At 45.8% G+C, this 23955-nt stretch overlaps 1 protein-coding gene across 1 annotated transcript in view; it reads right to left on the bottom strand.

Annotated features, from left to right (window-relative positions):
• Positions 1-4361: 4361 nt before the first annotated feature.
• The window catches only part of REXO5 (RNA exonuclease 5), a 27712-nt gene continuing 8118 nt past the window's right edge, over positions 4362-23955 (bottom strand). The window contains exons 7-20 of the mRNA XM_087942145.1: positions 23063-23151; positions 21603-21718; positions 20681-20819; positions 18802-18896; positions 16782-16884; positions 14889-15004; positions 12672-12738; positions 12033-12143; positions 11731-11868; positions 10393-10485; positions 10074-10293; positions 8850-9025; positions 7675-7784; positions 4362-5541 (exon numbers count right to left, since the gene is read on the bottom strand). Of these exons, the coding sequence (XP_087798271.1) occupies positions 5469-5541; positions 7675-7784; positions 8850-9025; positions 10074-10293; positions 10393-10485; positions 11731-11868; positions 12033-12143; positions 12672-12738; positions 14889-15004; positions 16782-16884; positions 18802-18896; positions 20681-20819; positions 21603-21718; positions 23063-23151 (1646 nt within the window). The 3' untranslated portion in view covers positions 4362-5468. The remainder of the gene's footprint in view (positions 5542-7674; positions 7785-8849; positions 9026-10073; positions 10294-10392; positions 10486-11730; positions 11869-12032; positions 12144-12671; positions 12739-14888; positions 15005-16781; positions 16885-18801; positions 18897-20680; positions 20820-21602; positions 21719-23062; positions 23152-23955) is intronic.

Here is a 23955-nt window from a genome sequence, read left to right as displayed (position 1 = left end):
TTCCCTTCCCTTCATCTCTTCTTCCTTCCCTTCCCTTCCCTTTTCCTCCTTCATCTTTCTTTCCCTTCCCTCTTCCTCCTTCCCTTCCTCTCTTCTTCTTTTCTTTCCCTTCCCTCTTCTTCCCTTCCTTTCCTTCACCTCTTCTTCCTTCCCTTCCCTTTTTCCTTTCCTTTTCCCCTTTCCCCTTTTCTTCCCCTTCTCTTCCCCCAACTTTCCTCCTTTCCCTGTCTCTTCTTCTGTCCTTCCTCTTTCAAATGTCTTTCAGAAAGATATGTATGCTCCGTCTCACAATTTTGGCAGCGGTAGCGGAAGCAATGCTGAGATAATAATGTGAGTTTTTAACTTAGGGGCAGCTGAAACGAAGCGCCGGTGTGGGAAAATTGCAGCCAGCAAAAAAAAAAGTAAAATAAAAATGTGTCATTGGAAGTCGGTGAGAAAAACCTACCCCTGCAGACGGTTTCTCACCTGAAGACTGCTAAGTGTACCTGTCTGCTGTGAAATAGTTGCTTTTTCACACGGTTGGAGCGAGATGTAGAATCTGTGGTGCTCTCTGAGCTTTGTTCTTTGCTTGCAGGCATTTCATTACCCAGCTAGGTAACATCATCAGTGTTAAACAGAGTATAGGGTTTGTCCCTTGTTTATATGTAGGAGCTTGCTCTGCCAATGAGGGCACGATTTTCTCTTTGGTGGTTACATTGGACAAACAATGAAGCAGACAATAACAACGTAATCAAGGACTTACCAAGGGAAAAACCACACCCGACCTACCTCTGGCACACATACCATATTTATATATGGTCACGCTCACTAGCATCAACCATGTTACTTCATTGGATAATCAAACTTCTAAAAAAACAAGCACAGCAAAGCCCCAAGGCCTTTCCTTAGACCTCTCTTTTGGGATACTGGACACGTGTGCAATTGTTTTCAATTAAATTACAAGAAAAGTTTTAGGATAAGATTGTCCTGGCTCTGGAAACTCAAAATAAACCAGGGAGGTCCTTGGTGCTTTCTCTGAGCCTGGTTGTTTGCTTGCAGACGTTTCCTTACCCAGCTAGGTAGCATCATCAGTGCTAGAATGGAGGGAAGTTTGCAGAGAGGAGGATTGTGGGGGGTATTCAGTGCTCTCTCTCGGCCTGGTTGTTTGGTTGCAGACGTTTCATTACCCAACTAGGTAGCTTCATCGGTGCTAGTAAAGGGTGGGCTTTACGGGAGCCTGCTCAACCAGTGTTGATGATGGTGTGGTTTTCTCCTTAGTTGGAGTGACACTCAACTTTGTGTGCGTGAGAGAGAGGAGTGGGGTAGGGGGAGAGAGAGAGAGTGAGTGAGAAAAGAGAGAGAAGAGGGAGAGAGAGATTTTCAGGTATGTTACCTTCCTCGAACCCGATTTACAACTGTTTGAAGCCAGGAGGCCTTCTTCCCGCCAACAGGTCTGTTGGACCAGGCAGGGCTTAATTGAATTAAAATTACATTAATTAAAAAGACGGGCGTATGTAATCAATGCTCCCTTCTATAACCTTATAATTACAATGCGGTTGCGACGATGGCGTTCCCAGGCGGCCACGGGTAATAGATCCCTTAATATAAATTTTTTTCACCACCGTTCTGAGACCTCCAAGGGAGAAAGGAACATTAATGGGAATCGCATTAAATTCTGATCGGTTAAAACACTCTGGGAAGGGTGGCTGGTGGCGACTAAACCCCAGCCTTTGTTCCAAGGGTGTGCAAGAGACACAGGCGAAGAAGTGGGAGGCTGCCCTTCACACACTTTTGGGGTGTGAGAGTGCGAGATGTTTTTAACACCTCCAGGTTTCTAGATAAAGCTGTTTGAGTTTTCTTTCGGCTGCTTTTGTGCTCCGCCAACAATGGGAGCGTTGGAATTTTATTTCCACCCTGTCTCCTCCCCAACATGAGCTCCAACACACCATCCCTTGTGTGTGTTGTGTGTGTGTTGTGTGTCTGTGTGTGGGTAGATTTTCCATTTGTTGGAGCCCTGCAGCGGAGGCAGGGGTTAGAAACTGGCGTCCCAACAATTCGATCTTCTGTTTACAGCCGGTGCAGGTTTTCAAATTCCTCGAGGTTCACCCAACTCAGACTGAGGACGAGCGGTTTTCCCCAGCAAGATTGGCCTTTGGCAATGGGAATTATAGTCTCGAGGTGCATGGGTTAGGCCTGGAGTCCCAGGCAGGGTTTGTGGGTCCGTGCTTTTGAGTCAGTCTCGGACTCCTGGCAGTGGCCTCCCACGAGCCCCAGCCGTTTTCTTGTCTAGGTTTTTCAGAAGTGGTTTGGCCATTGTTCCCTCCCCAAGGTGGGACTAGAACTCCCGATCTCCCGGTTTCTGGCCTGGTGCTTTAACCACTATAGCAAAGTGACCGCAGAAAATCGGGGAAACGCTCCCTAGATCTTCTTATCCCCCCACCCCAAATTGCCAGAGAGGGATTTTAAATGAAAAAAGGTCCAGTCCCAATCAAGCCGTTGAGAAGAAATGGTATTTTTCAATCAAGGCGTTGAGAAGAAATAGTGTATTTCAGACAAAATCATCCTCGTCTCAAGTGTTATATAGAGTTTCCCGCTTAAGCTGGGGGTTGGGCTAGAAGACCTCCAAGGTCCCTCCTCCCAATTCTGTTATTCTGTTAAAATCAGATGGATGGTTTGCCTTCAGAAGTTGTGAACGCTCCATCACTGGAGGCTTTTAAGAAGAAGAGACTGCACAGCCAGGGGTTTGGACTAGAACAACCTTGGCAACTTTTAAGCCTGGAGGACTTCAACTCCCAGAATTCCTGAACTAACATGGAGGAGGAATTCTGGAAGTTGAAGTCCTCCAGGCTTAAAAGTTGCCAAGGTTGGAGACCCCTGGACTAGAAGACGGCCAAAGGTCTCTTTCAACTCTTGTTGTTCTTTGAAGAGGAGAGGTTTTTCAAGTTGGAGAGAGACAGATTCCTGTTGACACCAGCACCTTCCTTTTAAGCCTTAATCCACCCTGGAAATCTGTCCAAATTCGCAACTGCTGCTTTGCCATTGAAAAGAAGTAAATCTGCATTTTGGCCCTGTTTCTCGTACCCTTGCAGTCTCTGGCACGGGGAGGCTGTAAGACCCCCTTCTCGATGTCCTATCACCAGCCCAATGCTAAAACCCAGGTTAGCAAAGGAAAATGGATTGGCCTTAAATTAAAACACCCGGCATCTGAGCCAGCCACCAAACACTTGGCCCGTTGTGTCGTTCATTCAGAACTAGGAAGATCAAAGCTTGGGGTTGGTGTTTTTCTTTTTATTATTATTATTATTTTGAATACAAATAGTACAAACATAATACATTTACATCCAAATGCAAAAAAAAAAAAGGAAAAAAAATACAAATATTACAGTGCAAACACCCGACCCCTCGAGAACATTTTTATATATATATGTTTTCTTAAGTTTTCGCGGGTACTTACATGTATGGCATTCAGCTTTGTTCGGGTATTTTCCCACGTCATAGTAGTGGTGCTTTTAAAGTTGTAGCGATGTTTCGGCAGAATCTCATCTGCCATCATCAGGCTTCTGTATGATGAACACTATACAGAAGCCTGATGATGGCAGATGAGATTCTGCCGAAACATCGCTACAACTTTAAAAGCACAACTACTATGACATGGGAAAATACCCGAACAAAGCTGAATGCCATACATACATACACACATATATATACACACACACACACACACACACAGGGAGGGAGGGAGGGAATGGCTCTGCATGGCATCCTTATAAAATATGTGTGTGTGTATTGGGGGGGGAGAGGTAGAAAGGCTCTGTACATGGGCATCCTTATAAAAATATAATATAATATATAATAATACATAATATAATGTAATATATATGGGCCTCCGTGTCAAGCAAGGAACAGGATGATGTTCCTGCCTCCCTGGCACAGCCGCATCCCTCCTCTTGCCAGCTTCGAGCAGAAACCTTGCCTTTTATGAAGAAAGTGGAAGCCGACCAAGACGTGTGATTCAGAGGTTCCATTTTCTCTCCAGGGTCAAAGCAAAGCCCGCCACACTTCCTCCAGACCGAACGGCACGGTATGCGCTCGGGCCGGCGGTGAGGAAAAACAGGCCAACGGAGGTTTATGAAAAGCTCCATTATGGGAAGCCGGTGGGGGGGCCCCTCCCGAGAGCCAGGGATGCCTTTAGGAATACACAATCTGCCCCTTTTTTGTGTGTGGATTGTGGCTTTCCAGACAATTGCCGGGAGTTTTCGAGGAGGTGGGGAAAAACCGAGCCCCCCTCTTTGTTTTAATGCTTATTTTTGCAGTTGGAGTCGCCCACACAGACAACGGGGCCAAGACTGAATTCCCCTCCCCCCAATACACTATATTTTTCTGGGAATTTCCTCCCCCTCCTGCCTTGAATTGCTGGATCCTGTCCTTTTCTAGCAGAATATCTTGGCAAAACGTTCTCACCGCCTTCCCACCCCAAATCCGCCCGTTAATATTAAAAAAAATCTGCCACTTTTGCTGTTTCTTCAGACCAAAGTTTTGTGGTTTTTTTGGCCTCCCTTTCTCCTTTGATTATTCTAATCATCTGTGGGATGTCAAGCTAGAGATGCTGGTTCCCTGGTAGTCCTCGACTTACAACGGCTCATTGATTGACCGAAGTTACAAACGACAAAAAAAAAAGAAAAAGCAACCTGACCGTTTTTCCACGCTTAACGACCGTTGCCGCATCCACCGTGCTCACGCGATTGAAATTCATCCTGGCCTGGCCACCGACTCATATTTACAACAGTGGCCGTGGTCACACAGTCCCCTTTTTACGACTTGCTGATGAGCAAAGTCAGTGGGAAAACCCGGATTCGCCTCACAGCTGCGTGGCTCACTTTACGACTGATTCACTGAACCACAGCGGCAAGAAAGGCTGCAAAAAAAAAAAAAACGGAGCAAAACTCCAGAACCGTCTCGCTTAGCAACAGGAATTCTGAAGCTCAAGAGTTGTGGTCGTAAGTCAAGGACTGCCTGTAGAGGGAATACATTTCACAGGCGCTGAACCGTTCCGTCCTCTCTCTCTTTTTTCAAAATAACAATTAAAATCGAAAGCCAAGCCTTGGAAAATGTTGCTGTCCAGAAACGGCACGGAAACTTTTCAAACGCCAGGCTGAGAAGCTGAATTCGGTGCCAACTACCATCTTTTTCTGCTGTTGCTCCCACCCCTCCCTCCAGAAAGTCCCCCCAACATCTGGCAGTCTGCAGGGAGCCTTTAAAAAAAATAAAAAAAAATAAAAGGTCTCCTGCATTAACAATGGAATCGAATTCTTGAGATGGTCGGATGCCTTGGAAAAAAATAATAATCATTGAATTCTTTAAAAAAACAAAACAAAATTGCTTGGCAAAGCTTGGAAGCATTGAGGTTGCGCGAGCAAGAGGGGGCTGTTTTTCCCGCCAAAAAAAAAGGAAGTATAATAATAATAACCAGGGGGAGTCCTTGAGGGTTTTTAGCAGGACGTGGAAATGCTCCTTTCGCCTTTGATTCCCACAAGGCTGAGGCCGCTAAGAGAGTCGGAGAACCTGCAAGGTAAGTGAGAAAACGTGAGGAAAATGTGTGTTTGGTTTCCTCAGAGAACGTGGTGGCTGCTTATTGTTAAAACACTCGGATGAAGTGAACTGCAGGAACAGAAAAATCCCAACCTGAGCAGGTCAGCTTGAATTGCAGGTGGTCCTCGACTTACAACAGTTTATTCAGTGTCCATTCAAAGTCAGAATGGCACTGGAACAAGCCACGACTGTTTTTCACACTTAACAACCGTCGCAGCATTCCCACCGTCGTGATCAAGATCCAGCTGGTCGGCGACGGACTCAGATTTATGACAGCTGAAGCGTCCCTAAGGCCGCACGATCCCCTTTTGTGACCTTCTGGCAGGCAAATGTCCCAAGAGGAAGCCAGATTCGCTTAACAACCATGTTATTGATTTCACAAGGGAGGGGATTCCACTTGACAAAACGTGGCCAGAAAAGAGCAAAAATTAAATTTCTTCCTTTAGCGACCTAAATTTGGGGCTTCGTTGCGGTCGTTAGTTCGAGGACTCCCGGCAATGCAATATGCCATCGTTGCCACACGACGGTTGGTGGAGTAAGCCACAATGGACAGTGCCAAGCCACAAACTCTTCTTCTTAGGGCTTAGCGTGAGAAATTGCAAAGGCACTGGAGCTGTCTTGGGAAATAAAGGCCAGGCATAAATAAATAAATAAAACAATGACATAAGGTGGCTCAGGGGCTAAGACACTTTCCATCTCTGGAATTAGGTGCTGGTTTGTGGAACTTTCAAGGGTATGAAAATCAAACCAGGTTCTGTATGATACTCAGGTACCTAGTTATCTATTATGATCTATTATTGTTATCTATTATCTATTATTGTTATCTATTATTTATTGTTATCTATTATTGTTATCTATTTTATCTATTATTGTTATCTATTATTGTTATCTACTTTGTTATCTATTATTATTATCTATTTTGTTATCATGGTTATCTATTTTGTTATCTATTATTGGGACGCGGTGGCTCAGTGGCTAAGACGCTGAGCTTGTTGATCAGAAAGGTCGGCAGTTTGACGGTTCGAACACCCAGCGCTGCATAACGGAGTGAGCTCCCGTGACTTGTCCCAGCTAATGCCAATGTAGCAGTTTGAAAGCATGTAAAAAAAAAAAATGCAAATAGAAAAATAGGCACCCCTTTGGTGGGAAGGGAACAGCGTTCCATGGGCCTTCGGTGTTTAGTCCTGCCGGCCAAATGACCACGGAGACGTCTTCGGACAGCGCTGGCTCTTTGGCTTTGCAATGGAGATGAGCAGCGCCCCCTAGAGCCAGAAACCACTAGCACGTAGGTGCAAGGGGAACCTTTACCATAAAAAAAAAAAAACAACCCAAAACAATCCTGCTGAGACCCACAATGGCGTCTCTTTTCTTTCTCCTGTTCCCCCTGATCCGATGAATAGAATGTTGAATGGAGGGAAAAGAGCCTCAGCAACTCAGCTTCCATACATTCAAAAGATTCCTGCATCCAAACCGCCTCTCTGCTCTTCCGAAGCTGCGAAACCATTAATCTGGGTGTCCCAAAGGTGCTTTGTTTTCAAGAGGCAGCTGGACTTTCTGGTTTGTTTTTTTTCTTTGAAGACGTTTCGCTTCTCATCCAAGAAGCTTCTTCAGCTTCTTGAAGAAGCTTCTTGGATGAGAAGCGAAACGTCTCCAAGAAGCTGAAGAAGCTTCTCGGATGAAAGCGAAACCTCTTCAAAGAAAAACCAGAAAGTCCAGTTCCAGATACAGATCAACAGCGTTGGGAGGGACAACTGCAGTGATTCGCTTAACAACGGTGCCAAGAAGGGTCGTAAAAGGGAGGCCAAACTCACTTAACAACTGTCTTGTTTGGCGACGGAAATTGGGGCCCCAGTTATGGTTGAGAATTATCTGCACTTGATCCACCAACAAAACCATTTATTTGGTGTTTTATTTATTTTGTGTCTCTAACTTTGCTGGATTGTAGCCAAGCTATCTAAATCGGGAAAGTAATTGAAACAAACAAACATCGGTTCTCTAAGCATCAGACCAAGAAAGGAGAGACCTCAGACTGAGAATCCAAGGCGAAATAAAGCCCTTCTTTGCGGAAACAGAAAAGAGAAATAATAAAGGTTTGTTTTTTTTCACCTCTTGGCGCCTGGTAACAGAACGAGGCAAAGTGTATTCTCTGGGACCTGTTCGTAGAGGGTTTTGACGTGGCGGTCCAGTTTCTTGATGGCTTTCTTTAAACCAAGTTCCTGCGGAGACACGGTGTCAAGGCTTTCGTGGAAACCAAAGGAGCCAAACAACAAAGTAAGCATGCGGGAAGCCATGGCTTCGAGAAACTCGGTCCTTAACGTTTCACTTCAAATGTCAGTGCCGGCAAGGAAACGTCTGCAAGAAAACCACCAAGCGCAGAGAGCACCAGGGACCCCCTCAGGCCTTCTCTCCTCCACCCACCCCACTCCTAACACATGATGATGTTACCTAGTTGGGTCATGAAACGTCTGCAAGAAAACCACCAGGCTCAGGGATCAACGAAGACCCTGTAGTCGTCCTCCTGTTTTCTCTTCCTCTCTACTTCCCCTCTTCCTTCTCTCCTCCTCCTGTCTTCTTCTCTTCCTCCTCCTCCTCCTCCTCTCTACTTCTTCCCCTCTTCCTTCTCCTCTCCTCTTCCTGTTTTCTCTTCCTCCTCTCTACTTCTCTTTCTCTCCTCCTCCGCCTCCTCCTCCTGTTTTCTGCTCTTCCTCCTTTCTACTTCCTCCCCTCTTCCTTCTCCTCTCCTCCTCCTCTTCTCTTCCTCCTTTCTACTTCCCCCTCTTCCTTCTCTCCTCCTCCTCCTGTCTTCTCTTCTTCATTTCTACTTCTTCCCCTCTTCCTTCTCCTGTCTTCTCCTCTTCCTCCTCCTTTCTTCTTCCCCTCTTCCTTTTCCTCCTCTCCGCAAGCTCCACTCCCTTCTAGCACTGATGATGTTACCTAGTTGGGCAATGAAACACCTGCAAGAAAACCACCCAGCTCAGAGAGCACCCAGGGCCCCACAGTCCTCCTCCTCCTCCACCAACCCCACTCCCAGCCCTGAGGGTGTTGCAAAACTCAACTATCCTCTCGCTTAGCGATGGAAATTTTGGGGTCAGTTGTTGCGGTCATAACTGGAGGACTTCCAGTATGGCGCTTTAACCACCGCGCCCTCCAGCGTTCAGCTGAAGCTTCGCTCATCCCAGAACCGAAAGGGGGAGGGAGGCTCCGAATCTCACCCTCCTCCTGCCACCCCTTGCAACCTTGGCTCGCTTAAAGACCACTGGCCGGGGGGAGGGGGGGCTCACCTGATCCAAGGGTGGCTGCTTCTGGGGCGCCTCTGCCCCTCCTTGGCCCTTCTCCTTCCCCAGACCGGCCCACTGGAAGAAGGTGGGAGAGGTGAGGGCTCTGCGGCTCTTCCGGAAGGATTTGTTCCCTTGAAGGATTGGGAGGGCCTTGCAGGTGCACTCTGGGCTCTGGAATCCTGGCAGGGATGAGACCCCCCCCAAATCATGGGAATTTAGACACAGGGAAAGCAGAGCTGCAGCCTTGAGAATCGTGCTGGGGACACAGCCCAGGTGAAAACGGCTCAAATGAAGACATTCCTTGTAATCCCTTTCCTTTCCCACCCTTTCCTGAATCCCTCCTTCCCCTCTCTTTCTTATCCCTTCATCTCCTTTCCTTCTTCTTCCCTCCCTTCCCTTCCCTTCTACTTGCGTGCTTCCTCCTTCCCCTCCCTTTCTTATCCATTCATCTCCTTTCCTTTCCTCCTTCCCTTTCCTTCTTCCTCCCTCCCTTCCTTTCCTTATCCGTTCACCTTTCCTTTTTCTCTTCCTCCCTCCTTCCCTTCGGCTTGCTTGCTTCCTTTTTTCTTCCTTCCTACCCCCTCCCTCTTATCCATTCACTATTTTCCTTTCCTCCCTCCCTCCTTCCCCTCCCTTTCTTATCCATTCATCTCCTTTCCTTTCCTCCTTCCCTTGCCTTCTTCCTCCCTCCCTTCCTTTCCTTATCCGTTCACCTTTCCTTTTTTTCTTTTCCTCCCTCCCTCCTTCCCTTCTGCTTGCTTGCTTCCTTTCTTCTCCTTCCTTCCCTCCCTTCCTCCCTTATCCATTCACCTCCTTTCCTTTCCTCCTTCCTTTCTTTCTCCCCTTCCTTATCCATTCACCACCTTTCCTTTCTTTTTTCTTTTCCTCCCTCCCTCCTTCCCTTCTGCTTCCTTCCTTCCTTCCTTCCTTCTGCTTCCTTCCTTCCTTCCCTCCCTTCTTTCCTCCCTCCCTCCCTCCTCCCTCCGTCCTTCCCTTCCTTTCCCTTCACTATGACCAACCCAAAAAGGTCATAAAATGGATTGTGTGGATCGAGGGTTGCCTCTAAGAGTGAGGATGCCCCAGGGATGTCAAAGGGAAAGATTTTTAAGAGCCAAAAGAGAGAATGAGGAAGGGAACAACTAGAAGGAAGAACTTAGAGACTCTTAATCAGCAGGTCATCTCATGCAGCAATCTTGTTTTGGAGAATCTATTTATGGCCCCGCTTACTCAGAAAGCAGTAATTCTTTTGTCTTCCGGTCTGGAGATTTCTTGGCCAAAAAATAGACTGTAAACCTTCCAAAGGGCCCAACTGTTCACGCAGCTCCGTCTCCTCTTGGCATTTCCTCAATCCGGCCAAGTAAAGGGTGGCTTCGTTTTCGGGATCTCTTTCCAGCTCTTGCAACAGCATCTCAACCTCAAGGGTCATCTCGGTGATGGGCCTCTGAACCTGAAGACGCAGGAAACCGAAACGGAGGACGAAAGGCTGGTAAACACTGGTTGGCATTCTCTCTCCACCCTGGGATTTAAAGGGGAGCTATAAGCCTACCTTGAGGACCGATCCTCCGATTTCTGCTCCGTTCAGGTCTTCCAAAGCCAGTTGTGCACCTTCCAACACTTCATATTGGATAGAGAGGTGGGGCTTTGGAAGAGACAAAAAGGGGCCTCAGCAGTTAAATGAGGGGTTTGGTGCTTCCCAATACTTGGATCCTTCCTTCTTTCCAAATTCCTTCCTTCCTTCCTTCCTTCCTTCCTTCCTTCCAAATTCCTTCCTTCCTTTCGAATTCCTTCCTTCTAGCTGAATTCCTTCCTTCCAAATACCTTTCTTCCTGAATTCTTTCCTTCCTTCCGAATTCCTTCCTTCCTTCCTTCCAAATTCCTTCCTTCCTTTCGAATTCCTTCCTTCCTTCTGAATTCCTTACTTCCTGAATTCTTTCCTTCCTTCCGAATTCCTTCCGAATTCCTTCCTTCTAGCTGAATTCCTTCCTTCCTTTCGAATTCCTTCCTTCCTTCTAGCTGAATTCCTTCGAATTCCTTCCTTCCTTCTAGCTGAATTCCTTCCTTCCAAATACCTTCCTTCCTGAATTCTTTCCTTCCTTTCGAATTCCTTCCTTCCTTCCTTCCTTTCGAATTCCTTCCTTCCTTCTGAATTCCTTCCTTCCAAATTCTTTCCTTCCTTCCTTCCTTCCTTCCTGAATTCCTTCCTTCCTTCCAAATTCTTCCTTCCTTTCAAATTCCTTCCTTCCTTCTGAATTCCTTCCTTCCAAATTCTTTCCTTCCTTCCTTCCAAATTCCTTCCTTCCTTCCAAATTCCTTCCTTCCTTTCGAATTCCTTCCTTCCTTCTGAATTCCTTCCTTCCAAATTCTTTCCTTCCTTCCTTCCAAATTCCTTCCTTCCTTCTAAATTCTTCCTTCCTGAATTCTTTCCTTTCTTCCGAATTCCTTCCGAATTCCTTCCTTCTAGCTGAATTCCCTTCCTTTCGAATTCCTTCCTTCCAAATTCTTTCCTTCCTTCCTGAATTCCTTCCTTCCTTCCTTCCTAAGCAATAGCAGACTTATATACCGCTTCACAGTGCTTTTACAGGGGTTTACAGAGTCAGCCTCTTGCTCCCCAACAATCTTGGGCCCTCATTTTACCCACCTCGGAAGGACGGAAGGCTGAGTCAACCTTGAGCCTGATGAGATTCGAACTGCCAATTTGCAGTCAGCCGGCAGTCAGCAGAAGTAGCCTGCAGTACTGCACTCTTAACTACTGTGCCACCGTGGCTCTAAATGTTCAGAAATGGGAGGGCGGACAGATAGATCCAGCAGTTTAGCTCTACCCACCCTCACCACCGGTATTTGCACCGGCCACTGTCCAGGACAGCAAAATGGTTTGACTACTTGCCTTCAACGTTTCTGAAATGACCTGGATCGTCTGAATGTGGCCACATTTCCCAAAGGCCTTTTCCACAGTCTTCAGACCAACGTCTTTGCTCAAAGGGCCAACATAGATGGTGAGCAGGTCCGAAAGCTTGGCCCTCATCTAGGGAAAGGAGGACGGCACTCAGAAATGGAACCCACCAGGCAGCGGGCTGTCCTCGACTTATGACCCCAACTGAGCCCAAGATGTCTATTGCTAAGCGAGACATTCATTCAAAGTGAGGGTGTTTTTTTGCGCCGTTTGGGGAATGGGGAAGTTCTACTGACCTTCGAAGTGGCTTCGGCGAGGAGGTCAGCCGTGACGTGCTTCGAACCCAAAGCCAATTGAATTACGTTAACGGGAGATTTAGGAATCTCTTCCAGGGCTTTCTGGAGAATCTGAAAAGGGGAACAATGGAATTGGGAGACATTTTAGAGATCCACGCATTGAAGGAAACTAAGATGCTCAGAGAACATATATAGTGTTAGCACTGATGTTGTTACCTAGTTGGGTCATGAAACGTCTGCAAGAAAACATCTAAGCTCAGAGAGCTCCAAGGACCCCTTGATTCTTCTGTTCCTCTTCCTCCTTTTTCTCTTCCTCCTCCTCCCTTCTTCCTTCTCCTCCTCTCCACAAGTCCCCCCTCCCTTCTAGCACTGATGATGTTCCCTAGTTGGGTCATGAAACGTTTGCAAGAAAACCATGAAGCTCAGTGACCCCCTCATTTCAACCCTGGGTTACAAATATTCTCATTTATGGATTCATATAAATAGCTTGCAGAGGTATAGCTTGCAAAAGAGAGAGGCCCCAAAATTATCTACGATAACTGGATTTGCATATGAAAGAAACCAAGCCCGTACGTTTATCAGCTTTGTAAAATGAAAACTATGGCGGAGAAGCACAACCAAACAGCATTCATCACTCACTTGCTCATTTGAGGAAGCCGTATGTTTCTGAACATCATCTGTTTTTTCACTGAAGTTGTCTAAAAGGCTAAAAGACAAGAAGGAAAACCAAAGTTAAATAAATTAGCTTGAAGGTACAGCTATTCCTCAACTTACGACCGTTCGTTCAGCAACCATTTGAAGTTAAAACGACACTGAAAAATAAAAAGGGAGTAAGGAACCTTTTTCATTCTTAACGACTGTTGCAGCGTTCCCGTGGTCCCCTGATCAAAATTCAGACGCCTGGCAACTGGCATGTACTTATGACAGTTGCAGTGTCCACAGGTCACGTGATCTGCTTTTGTGACCTTCTGACAAGCAAAGCCAGATTCACTGTACAACCTTGTTACTAACTGACCAGGTGCTGTGATTCACTTAACAAATGTGGCAAGCAAGGCATTAAAATAGGGCAAAACCCACCGAACCACTGTCTAGCCGTGCTTTGCTACGAAACTATGTGGTCGGGCTTAGTTTTTGGGGAGGAAAATAAGGGGGAAAAATAATTCCGAGGTTCTGGAATTTGTAACTCGGAAGAATAAACGAAGAATAGCAGAGAAGACACCGTTTTTAAAAGGTAAGCTATCATGTTTATTAACAACTAGCTCGATACCCTTGCTTCACTACGAAACTACGTGGTCGGCAAATAAGGAAAAAAAAAATTCTGCCTCTGCCTTACCAGCATCCATCAATATTCATCTGGCTAGCATCCTGTCAGTGTGTGAGAGTTGAGGGCTGCTTGGAAAGTGAAAAAGTATTTGCTGTGTGAGCAAGGAGACAGCAAGGAGCCTGGGCGTGGCTTAGCTCAACTGTTCTGTACTAAAGCTGCTTGCTGCTGTGAAACTGAAAACTCCTCTGCTTGTGTTTTGCATTTGGGACAGATTTCTTTTCAGGTGGGGAGGGGGAGTACAACTCCTTAGCATCAGAGCGTGTTAATAATAATAGTATACAAAATACGAATGCTCTGATGGTCATTTTGAAAAATCCTTTCTTAGTGAGCACCTAGAAGCCAAGTGGAACCTACGTGCCAAATTCCAAGTTTGTAGGCTTTACGGTTCTTGGAGATTTTGTGATGATGCGTGAGTCAGTGCTGGGATTCCAAACTTTTACTAAGTTCTGTGGGCGTGCCTTGGTGGGGGTGGCAGGAGAAGGATATACTGCAAAATCCCCATTCCCTCCCCACCCCATTAACCTGCTTTCCAGCTCCGTTCTCCTGGGCAGGACAACCAAAGAAGACCCAGCTGATCAACTGGGACTCAATGAGAGGCAGAGGAGAGATGGGGTTGGCGGGACCAGTCAGAGGTGGGATTTGCTGGTTCTCCGAACGACTCCAAATTTCTGCTACCAGTTCTCCAGAACTGGTCAGAACCTGCTGAATACCCACCTCTGGTGTGAGTGGTATTTCACTTTTATATAGAGACATATTTTTTTTGCAAAAAGATTACTACCAATCAAGTTCGAACAAACCTCGGAGGGAACCTGTTTCGATCTGAAAATTTCTGAACAAACAAAAGGGCAGTAATTCCAAATGAACAGGCTACTCAACTCAGGACAAAAAAAAAAAAGCTTTGTAACCATCTAAACGCAACCACTGTGTTGGGTTTCCCCGGACTGGCTGTTTGGCAAAATAAACTGGCAACCGAAAAAGAGCGCGGGGGACACTGTGCCTTGCGATTTTGAGTCTGTGTGGCGATGCGTATTTTCTCCATCTTCTTTCCAGAGGTTCCGCCGGGGTCTGTCAGGCTTGGAAGCCATTTTTTTTGGGAGGCTTCTGGGCTGCCACATTCAGTGCCTGGGAATTTGGAAGGGGGGCACTTCGAGGAGCGGTGGAAGATTAGCTGTAACAACATTCCTTTCTCAGAGAGTCAAGGACGTGTTGCCCTGCACCTGGAAGGAAGTGACTGGAAGGATGGTCTCCAGTTGGAACGAAGGTTTGATTGGGCCATGGGATGGATTATGGGGTGCAGGGGTTGGATTTTGGATTCTCTTTGGGCTGAGGAAAAACCCCAGAAATCTCAGATTTGGGATTTCCTCAGATGTGCCAATATGACATCTCTAATACAATGGATCTTTGAGAAGATGACAGTCTCGGGGGTCTTTTAATTTGGAGGTTGTTACTTGGAACGCTGACAGGGTCTTTTAACAGTTTGGAGAAGAGACCTACACAGGAACTTCTCAAGCCAAGAGAAACTCCACCCTCACCTGGAGTTTGGTACCGCTTTCTCCATCCTCTCATTTTGTTCCACCTTGACCTTGGTCTCTGTCTCTCCCATCTTCCCTTGCTCGGACAATCTGGCTTCCAGATTCAATTCTGCAACCTAGGATGGAAAAATAATCTCCCAAATATTACGAATTCTTCTCCTGCATGTTTTACTTCCTGTCAGTTCCTCAGATTGTTGGTTAAATGCCTTATTTCCCACGGAAGTTAAGCCTGAGGACATCTCACAGGACTTCCAGGGGTGTCTCTCTCCTTTTTTTTTTTTTGCACCTGGGACCATCCTTTGTAGCTGTAAGGGCTGGGGGAAATGTGTCCAGTCACTTCTTAGACCAGGGGTCTTCAAACTTGACAGCTTTAAGACTTGTGGACTTCAATTCCCAGAATTCCTCATCCAGTCATGTTAGCTCAGGAATTCTGGGAGTTGAAGTCCGCGAGTCTTAAACTTGCCAAATTTGAAGACCCTTGTCTTAGACAATTAGGAACCTCTCAGGTCATTGTACCACCCATCCTCCTCCAACCCACCCACCTTAAATTTAAGGTATCTGGACTTCAACTCCCAGAATTCCCCAGCCAGCCATGCTGGCTGGGGAATTCTGGGAATTGAAGTCCACCTTTTAGATTTATAGGGGTTTGTTTTTTTTTGCCAGAAACCAGTGTTTACTTCCAGTTTCCTGCAAAAATTGACCACTGGCAAAAAAAAATAAATGGGTTCGTTCAACGACCACCGCAAAAAAGGTTGTAAGGTTGGGCACCGTCCCATGGTGACTCACTTAATGACACGGTTTGTGACTGTCGCAACATACAACCATAATGGACAAACTCCCTCAAGGTCCTATGTCAAACACTTACATAATAGGGAGGAAGTTATAACTGCATGCAGAATGTGGTATTGCGGGCAAACTCTGCCCACAGCCTGGAGTTCGATCCTGACCGGCTTAAGGTTGACTCAGCCTTCCCTGAGGTGGGTAAAATGAGGACCCAGATTGTTGTGGGGCAAGAGGCTGACTCTGTAAACTGCTTAGAGAGGGCTTAAAAGCACTGGGAAGCGGTATATAAGTCTAAGGGCTACTGCTGTATGTTAGATGGCTTGCTAGTTCTCCCCTTTTAAAAATTCTGGTATTTTTTTTCTTTGCAACCATTATCTGCTCTCTGATCACAATTACAGTTAGAATGACTTGGCAAGAGTGGTACAGTAGAATAGGATAGAGAATAGAAAAAAGAATAGAATAGAAAATAGAATATAGAATAGAATATAGAACAGAAAATAGAATAGAATATAGAACAGAAAATAGAATAGAAAATAGAAAAAAGAATATAGAAGAGAATAGAAAATAGAACAGAAAATAGAATAGAATAGAATATAGAATAGAAAATAGAACAGAAAATAGAATAGAAAAAAGAATAGAAGATAAAATAGAACAGAAAATAGAATAGAATATAGAATAGAAAATAGAAAAGAAAATAGAATAGAAAATAGAAAAAAGAATATAGAATAGAAAATAGAATAGAAAATAGAAGAATATAGAATAGAATATAGAACAGAAAATAGAATAGAAAATAATAGAACAGAAAATAGGATAGAAAATAGAACAGAATAGACTATGGAATAGACTATAGAATAGAATAGGATAGAATAACAGTTGGAAGGGACCTTGGAGGTCTCCTAGTCCAGCCCTCTTCTCAAGCAGGAGAACCTATACTATCTCAGACAAGTGATTGTCCAATCTCTTCTTAAAAACCTCCAGTGATAGTGCCCATGTTTTCTGGAGGCAAGTTGTTCCACTGGTTAATTGTCCTCACTGTTAGGACACTGCAGGTGTAAAGACACATTGATTCCTGTTTTTAAACAACACTCATAAAAGAGCTAAGGTACCTACTTTCCTGTGTCCATGTTCAATGAAATACTGGGCCAGCTCAAGAGCAGACTGGGCGTCTTCGGTGGGATCGTGACCCAATTGGCCCGTGCTCTGAATTTCTTTCCTATAAGAAGAAGGAAACAAGCAACTGGTACATCCATGAACCTTTATATACTCCATTGCAGTGGTGGCTAACCTTTTTGGGCTCCTGTGCCAAAAATTGTGTGCACGCTTGCGCGCTCACCTGCCAGCATCCAGAAGGCAATGCGTGCCCCCCTCACGCCCGCTACGCACGTGCCTGCAATCCCCCTCCTTACCTGCACTGCGCCTCACAACTGATTTTCGGCCTCCCAGAGGCTTGAAAAAAGCCGCTGCAGGCTTTACAGGCCGAATAATAGGCCCGTTTCGTTACTTCCGGTATTACAGGAAGTGACGAAACGGGCCTATTATTCGGCCTGCAGAGGCTTTTTTTCAAGCCTCTGGGAGGCCAAAAAAGACTTCAAATCAACCAAAAAAATCAGCCGTGAGGCCGTGCATGCGCAGTGAGGTATGTTTGCCTGTGGCTCGCATGCCAGCACAAATGGCTCTGCGTGCCAACTCTGGCACGCATGCCATAGGTTCACCATCACGGCTCTATTGAGTAGCAAAGAAGCAGGAAGATTTGGGTAGAATATTTGTAGCTCGGGTTTGAACTGTGGGGGTGCTTTTTTTTTTTTTTTTTGCAGACGTTTCGTTACCCAACTAGGTAACTCCATCAATGCTAGGAGGGAGTGGGGGTCTGCTCTCTGTTTATATGCAAGTGTGTTGATGTCGGTGTTCTTAGATTCTGTTCCTTGTGGTTCCTGGATTCAGCTGTTGTTGACTCTTAGCTTGCTTATCTGAGTTGGTGGTGGTGCCTTGATTTGGGGGTATTGTTTTACTTCTTGACTGTTGGGTCTAGGGTTCGATCTTGGGGTGAATCTCTGCCCATCTGGGTGTGGATGGATGCTTGGAAGGTATTTGGGTGCCTTTGTTTTTTGACTTTTTGTCTTTTCTGAATGGTATGTAGATGTCCTTTATCTCTATGTGCCTGCTGCTGGCTGATTTCTCCGAGTGCTTCCAGGAATTCTCCAGTGTTTTTGGACACGGCTTGGTCTAGAACGGTGATGGCTGACCTTTTTGGCACCGAGGGCCCAAAGCGCATGCACACAAACCCCCCCAAATGCAACGTGTGCGGCCCCCCCAATGCATCAGCCCCACCCACGCATACAACGGTAGAGACCCAAAGACCAGCAGAGGCACATGCGCATGAATGGCGGAGCTGAGCTGGGGTGACAGCTCACATGCCCACAGAGAGGACTCTGTGTGACACCTCTGGCACACATGCCATAGGTTCGCCATCACGGGTCTAGAACGATCGCGCTTTCCCAGTTGAAACTATGGAAAATACAGCACTGATGATGTTACTTAGTTTGGTAGTGAAACGTCTCCAACCAAACCCCATTGTTCTCCTGCTCCTCCTCCTTATATTTCCTTCTCCTCCATTCCAGAAATCCCACTTCCCTCCTAGCATTGATGATGTTACCTAGTTGGGTCATGAAATGTCTGCAAGAAAACAAGCAAGCTCAGAGAGCAGCAAGGACCCCACAGTCGTCGTCATCCTTCTCTTCCTCCTCCTCCTCCTCCTCCTCTTCCCTCCCTCTCTCCTCTGAAAGTCCCACTCCCTCCTAGCCCTGATGATGTTACCTAGTTTGGGTCATGAAATGTCTTCAAGAAAACAAGCAGTCTCAAAGATCATCAAGGAGTCCACAAGCTAATTTCAATTTGGGGAATTCTGGGACTTTGAGGTCTACAAGTCTTAAAGTTTGCCAAGGTTGGACAACCTTGCCCTAAGTAGGTATGCTTGTAGGACGTGGCAATTCTTTATTTATCTGTCAACAACCCAGCCCTTTTCCTTGGTAAGGAGTTCCTTTCACGGTGGAGCAATTCAGAAAGATCCTAATTGGAAAGTGTGAGGAGAGACATGTCCGCAGGCAGAAAACTCAACCCAGAACCTTCTTACCCTAAAACAGCAGCTGCTAAAAATTTCAGCTTGAACCTTTTCCCCCCTTTCCGGACGTAGAGAAGCGAAGTGTCTATAACGTTCGGGTGAATCATCTGGAAAGATGAGAGGGAAAAAGGAAAGGCGGTTCAAAACAACAAACGAACCAACAACAACAACAACGCCATTTTGACCATCTCCGGGAAGTCCTGGACTTGCGACCATTCCTTTCGCGACTGTTACAAGGGCTCTGGAAAAAAAGGCACTTACGACCAGTCCTCGGGCTTATGACGGTCACAAAACCTCCACCATCACGGGATCAAAATTCAGATGCTTGGAAACTGGCATGTACTTATGACAGTTGTCATGAGGGGGGTCACGTGATTGCCACTTTTTTTTAAAACCTTCCTAGCTGGCTCCTGACAAGTTAAGCCGATGGGGGGAAGCCAGATTTGCTTAACGACCCACGTGATTCACTTAATGACGGAAGCGATTCGCTTACCGAACAGGGCAAGAAAGGTCATCCAATCGGGCACAACTCGCTTACCACAGCCATGCTCGGCAAGGCAAATGCTGGTGCCAATTGTGCCGGTAAGTTGAAGACTACTTGCCTGTTAAACTTTCAAACGGGGTGTCAAGATTCCGGCCATTGCCCTAATTAAATCATGAGCCTCGAGCCAAGCTTCAAAAGAATCCAGAAGATTTATTAGGGACAACATGCCTGTATGAAGGCAACTCTGGCATACGTAATTTACAATAACCTGTGACCCTGTTTTCGCCCCCTCCCCACTGGGTGTATCATAAATCAGATTCTCCAATGAAGCACCTTCCAGGCTGGGTGTCATCAATCACGTTCTCCAACTAAGGGATTTTGCTGGCAGAAGATTCGGTAGCTTAGTTACAATCTTTGTGAGATAAGTGGGGAATGTACTTCTGGTTTTAAACTGCTGCCCTGCTCCTTCAGATTTCCTACACACACACACACACGCACACGCACACACAGCCTATGGCAACTCTAAAGCAGGCATAGGAATGCTTTATGAGTTGACACGGGGATCCAGAATGTTCTGCTGTGGCCCACTTCTGTATCAAAAGCCCACCCCTTAGGCCAGAGGTCTCCAAACTTGGCATCTTAGCTGTCTGAGGAATTCTGGGAGTTGAAGTCCACAAGTCTTAAAGTTGCCAACTCTGGGAACTTCTGCCTTAGGCCAAGGGGATCTCCAAATTTGGCAACCTTTTTAAAGATTGTGGGTTTCAAATGGCTGGCTGAGGAATTCTGGGAGTTGAAGTCCATGAGTCTTTTTCTAAAAATTATTTTATAACACAACAATACAAAAACAAATAGTAGGAAAAATAGGGGGAAGGGGAAGTGTAGAAAAGAAGAGGGGGGAGAAAAGGCACTGACTTCCTTGGGTGCAGTAGAATAAGATAATAGCATCAAGCCTCAACTTTTTACTTTTACATTAATACCATAGCAACAAACCCATCTAATTGGAAAAGCCCATTTTCCCCCCCACCTCAAGGACAAAGTCCAGAAGCGGTTTCCAAGTGGAAACAAAATTAATTGTGTTTTTTTTCCCTCTTTTAATCAAAGCAGTCCATTTAGCCCTCTCTGCTAAGTCCATCAGCTTCGGCAGCCGTCTGTCCATTGTGGGAATCAAAGCGTCCTTCCATTTTTTGAAGTCCGCAAGCCTTCAAAGTTGCCATGTTTGGTGACCGCTGCCTTTAGGCCAACGTCTGGTGCAGAGGTCTCCAAACTTGGCCACTTTTAAGACTTGTGGACTTCAACTTCCAGCATAGCTGGCTGAGGAATTCTGGGAGTTGAAGTCCACAAGTCTTAAAAGTGGCCAAGTTTGGGGACCCCTTGCTGGGTTGAGACTGTGGAAATAGACATACTCACTTCTAGAGCGCGGAGATCAGCATCTAAGGAGTGGCCCACTAAAACGGCATCCGGAGGCAGAATACTCTTCAATTGGCTCTGGATTTCCGCGAGGGTGGTTTGCACGGGGCCTAGCAGCTTCTCCGTGATGCCGGAGTAACTTCAAAACACAAGAAAGGGAACATTTTAGGGCCGTACCAAGATGAGAGTTTCCAACCAAGGGTCTTTCAAGAAAGTTAATGGATTCCAGCGCAAATAATGATACCGGGATATGAGTTGTTAAGTGAGTTTTGCTCCGTTTTATGACCTTTCTTGCCACCGTTGCTAAGTGAATCCTTGCAGTTGCTCGGTTAGTAACAGGCTTGTAAAATGAATCTGGCTTCCCCATTGACCCTGGGACACTGCAACCGTCATGAATATGAGTTGCCAAGTGTCTGAATTTTGATTACTTGACCATGGGGATGCTGCAGCGGTCATAAGTGTGAAAACTGGTCGTAAGTCATTTTTTTCAACGCCGTTGTAACTTTGAACAGTCACTAAATGAACTGTTGTAAGTTGGGGACTATCTGCATAACTATAGATCTGGGAATTCCTAGGGAATTAACTTCTTAACTCTCTTCCTGTCCACCAAACTCTCTTAAGCTTCGCTGCCTCTTTGCCCTCTGGGAAGCAGCCCCTCCCTCCTCGGAATCCAGACTACATTCCACTACACTAATCCCAATCAACCCCACCCCACCTCTTGCATATACTCCCGGGATGCTACGTGTAACAGTTTAAAACAAAGAGATATACACACACCTTATCCAAATACGTGGCTTGGCCTTAAAATATTAAGCTGTATCAAACTGGAGAACCCACATTTCAAGCAACTACAGTTCCCAAACATTCAAAATTCTGGGTAGTGCCCAACTTTTCCATCAGTTGTTAAGTTGAAGCAACCTACCAGGTAAGGTAATTCCTGATTGGCCGTTTTGGCTTGACAAGCTCATTCATAATGCACTGGCCGTGGCTGTCCACCAGGGCAATTCGGGTGAGTTCTGACCCCTTATCGGTGAGACACTGGTCAAAATGAGAAAGGTGGAAACCAGAGATGTTTTTATTAGGAATAATGGAGAAAAATGTAAACAAAGCAGACACCTATTTAATTATACATGTAATTACAGCAGCAAGAAGAACATTCGCCCAGAATTGGAAAGCAAGCGAGAGATTCCAAGTGAGGATGCCTTCATTGGGAAAATATTACATTGCGCCGAAATGGATAGGCTATCACTAGAATTGAAAGAGCGAGATGAACTAGAATACTACAAAATAGGGAACACATTTTACAATTGGAGGGACATGAAAGGGTGTTCATAGAACTTAAATAAGTAGAGAATGTGACAAGAAAGAACAAAAGAAAAATGGAAAATATGTTACATAAAAATGTATATATGTACACAAATGTATACATCTTTTTTGTTTTGTTTCTCTTTTTAATTGTAAAGGGATTAGACAGAAATGTATGTCAAAGAAGAGACACCACGTTCACTGTTTTTAATGTTTATATTCAATTTATAAATATGAAAAAAATAACGAGAAAGGATGAAGAAAGGTTGATGGTTCTCTGCGGCCCTTTGCCTCCCTCCCGTGATTTAGTCAACTTGATGGGATTCCTTTACGGAAGGATAACACCCAGGGGTGGCATTCAAATTTTTAACAACCGGTTCTGTGGGCATGGCTTAGGTGGTGGGCGTGGTTTGGTGGTCATGTGACTGGGTGGACATGGCTTGGTGGTCATGTTATTGGCTGGGTGTGGCCAACTCAATATCACTCACATCGAGGCAGGCATCTCCTCGCCTGGTTTCTCATGACTGTGGGGATGCTGCAACAGTCGTAAGTGTGATAAATGGTCATAAGTCACTTTTTTAAGTGCCACTGTAACTTTGAATGGTCACACCACACAAGCAAAGTACCAGCAAAGGAAGGGAAAAAAATTCCAGAGATGTTCCTGAGACAGGAAGTCTAGTCCTGCCAAAAACGTAATAAGGGTTAACGGAGAGGCAGTTTCTGTAAGCAACACCAGAATGTTTCCTTCCTGCCTTCATTACAGGATTAGACCAGTAATGTCTTCTAACAACCGGTTCTCTGAACTGCTTAGAATGTTAACAACCGGTTCTAGCGAATAGGTGCGAACTGGTAGATTCCCACCCCTGATAACACTGCTCAAAATTGAATCCTTTCCCTTCCTGGCTGGAGACGAAACTGGAGAGTTTTTGCATGCACTCAATCACAGTTTAGAGCTGCGCCCCGAATCAAGAACGGAAGACTTAAAGGCAAATCTTTTATAAGTATAAAATCGTTTCTTACGTACTGAGATCTAACCTTTGCAATGGGAAGGAGAGTAACACGACACTAAATAAATACCATTTCGCAGTCCAGTCCGAAGAGGGGGCTACTATCCGTAACCGGGCCGTTGCAGAGGGTGTGGACAAAATGGCTGCGGTCGGCGCAACCTGGAGGGGCAATGGAACAAATGTCACATCTGCAAAAGGTGTGCTGACACAAAGGGGCGTGGCGCAAAGGCAACACATTCAGATAATCAATAAGAGTCCCTTTATTAGCTCCAACTTTCCCCCCAAGATCCTGGTTACTTTGGAGAAAAACTCTCCCAGGAACAGCCTTTGATTGTAACGAATCAAGTCCAAAACATGGTCAACAAAAACTGTAACTATAAGTCCACTCAAGCCAAAATGAGGTAATTAGTTTGGCAGGGCAGGAGCAAGAATTCCAGACGTAAAGGCACAGCAAAACTCAACACGGTTGGGAAGATGCCAGGAACACAGATAAGCAAAGACAACACAGGATAAAGTCACGTTTGTTCCCAGCAGCCTGTCGCACACAACCTGCCTTTCTTATCAACTATCTTCCCAACTGTGGCTAATGAAGGGAATCAGGGCCCTTTCTTCCCCCATAAGCCACGCAACCCATGTTGTTCTCTTCTCCATTCCTCCCTGCGTGCCCTAGGATGAAGAGGGGGTGGGCCTGGGTCTTCCTCTGAATTCCCTCTCCCTTGTTCTATCTCTTCCCTGCTCTGCCCAGCTGGACATTGCCCTTCCCTCCACCATTCAGGAGCAACCATTTACCTGCCGGCAGGGCAGGGCAAGGAAGGGGAGATTTCCAATTCTCTCTGCCAGATTCCCACAAGAAAACTCAATGGGGAAGCCAGTGGGAAGTCGGAAGTAGCTTCTACTTCCACTGCTTTTTTGCTTACCTGTGGTCATTCTATTTCTCCATTTAGGCAAGGACATATCTCTAAA

The sequence above is a fragment of the Notechis scutatus genome, chromosome 12, assembly GCF_049901735.1.
Source record: "Notechis scutatus isolate UNSWTSFEM ecotype Mainland chromosome 12, rNotScu1.2, whole genome shotgun sequence".
NCBI lineage: Eukaryota > Metazoa > Chordata > Lepidosauria > Squamata > Elapidae > Notechis > Notechis scutatus.
This window is presented reverse-complemented; position numbering and strand designations above follow the sequence as displayed.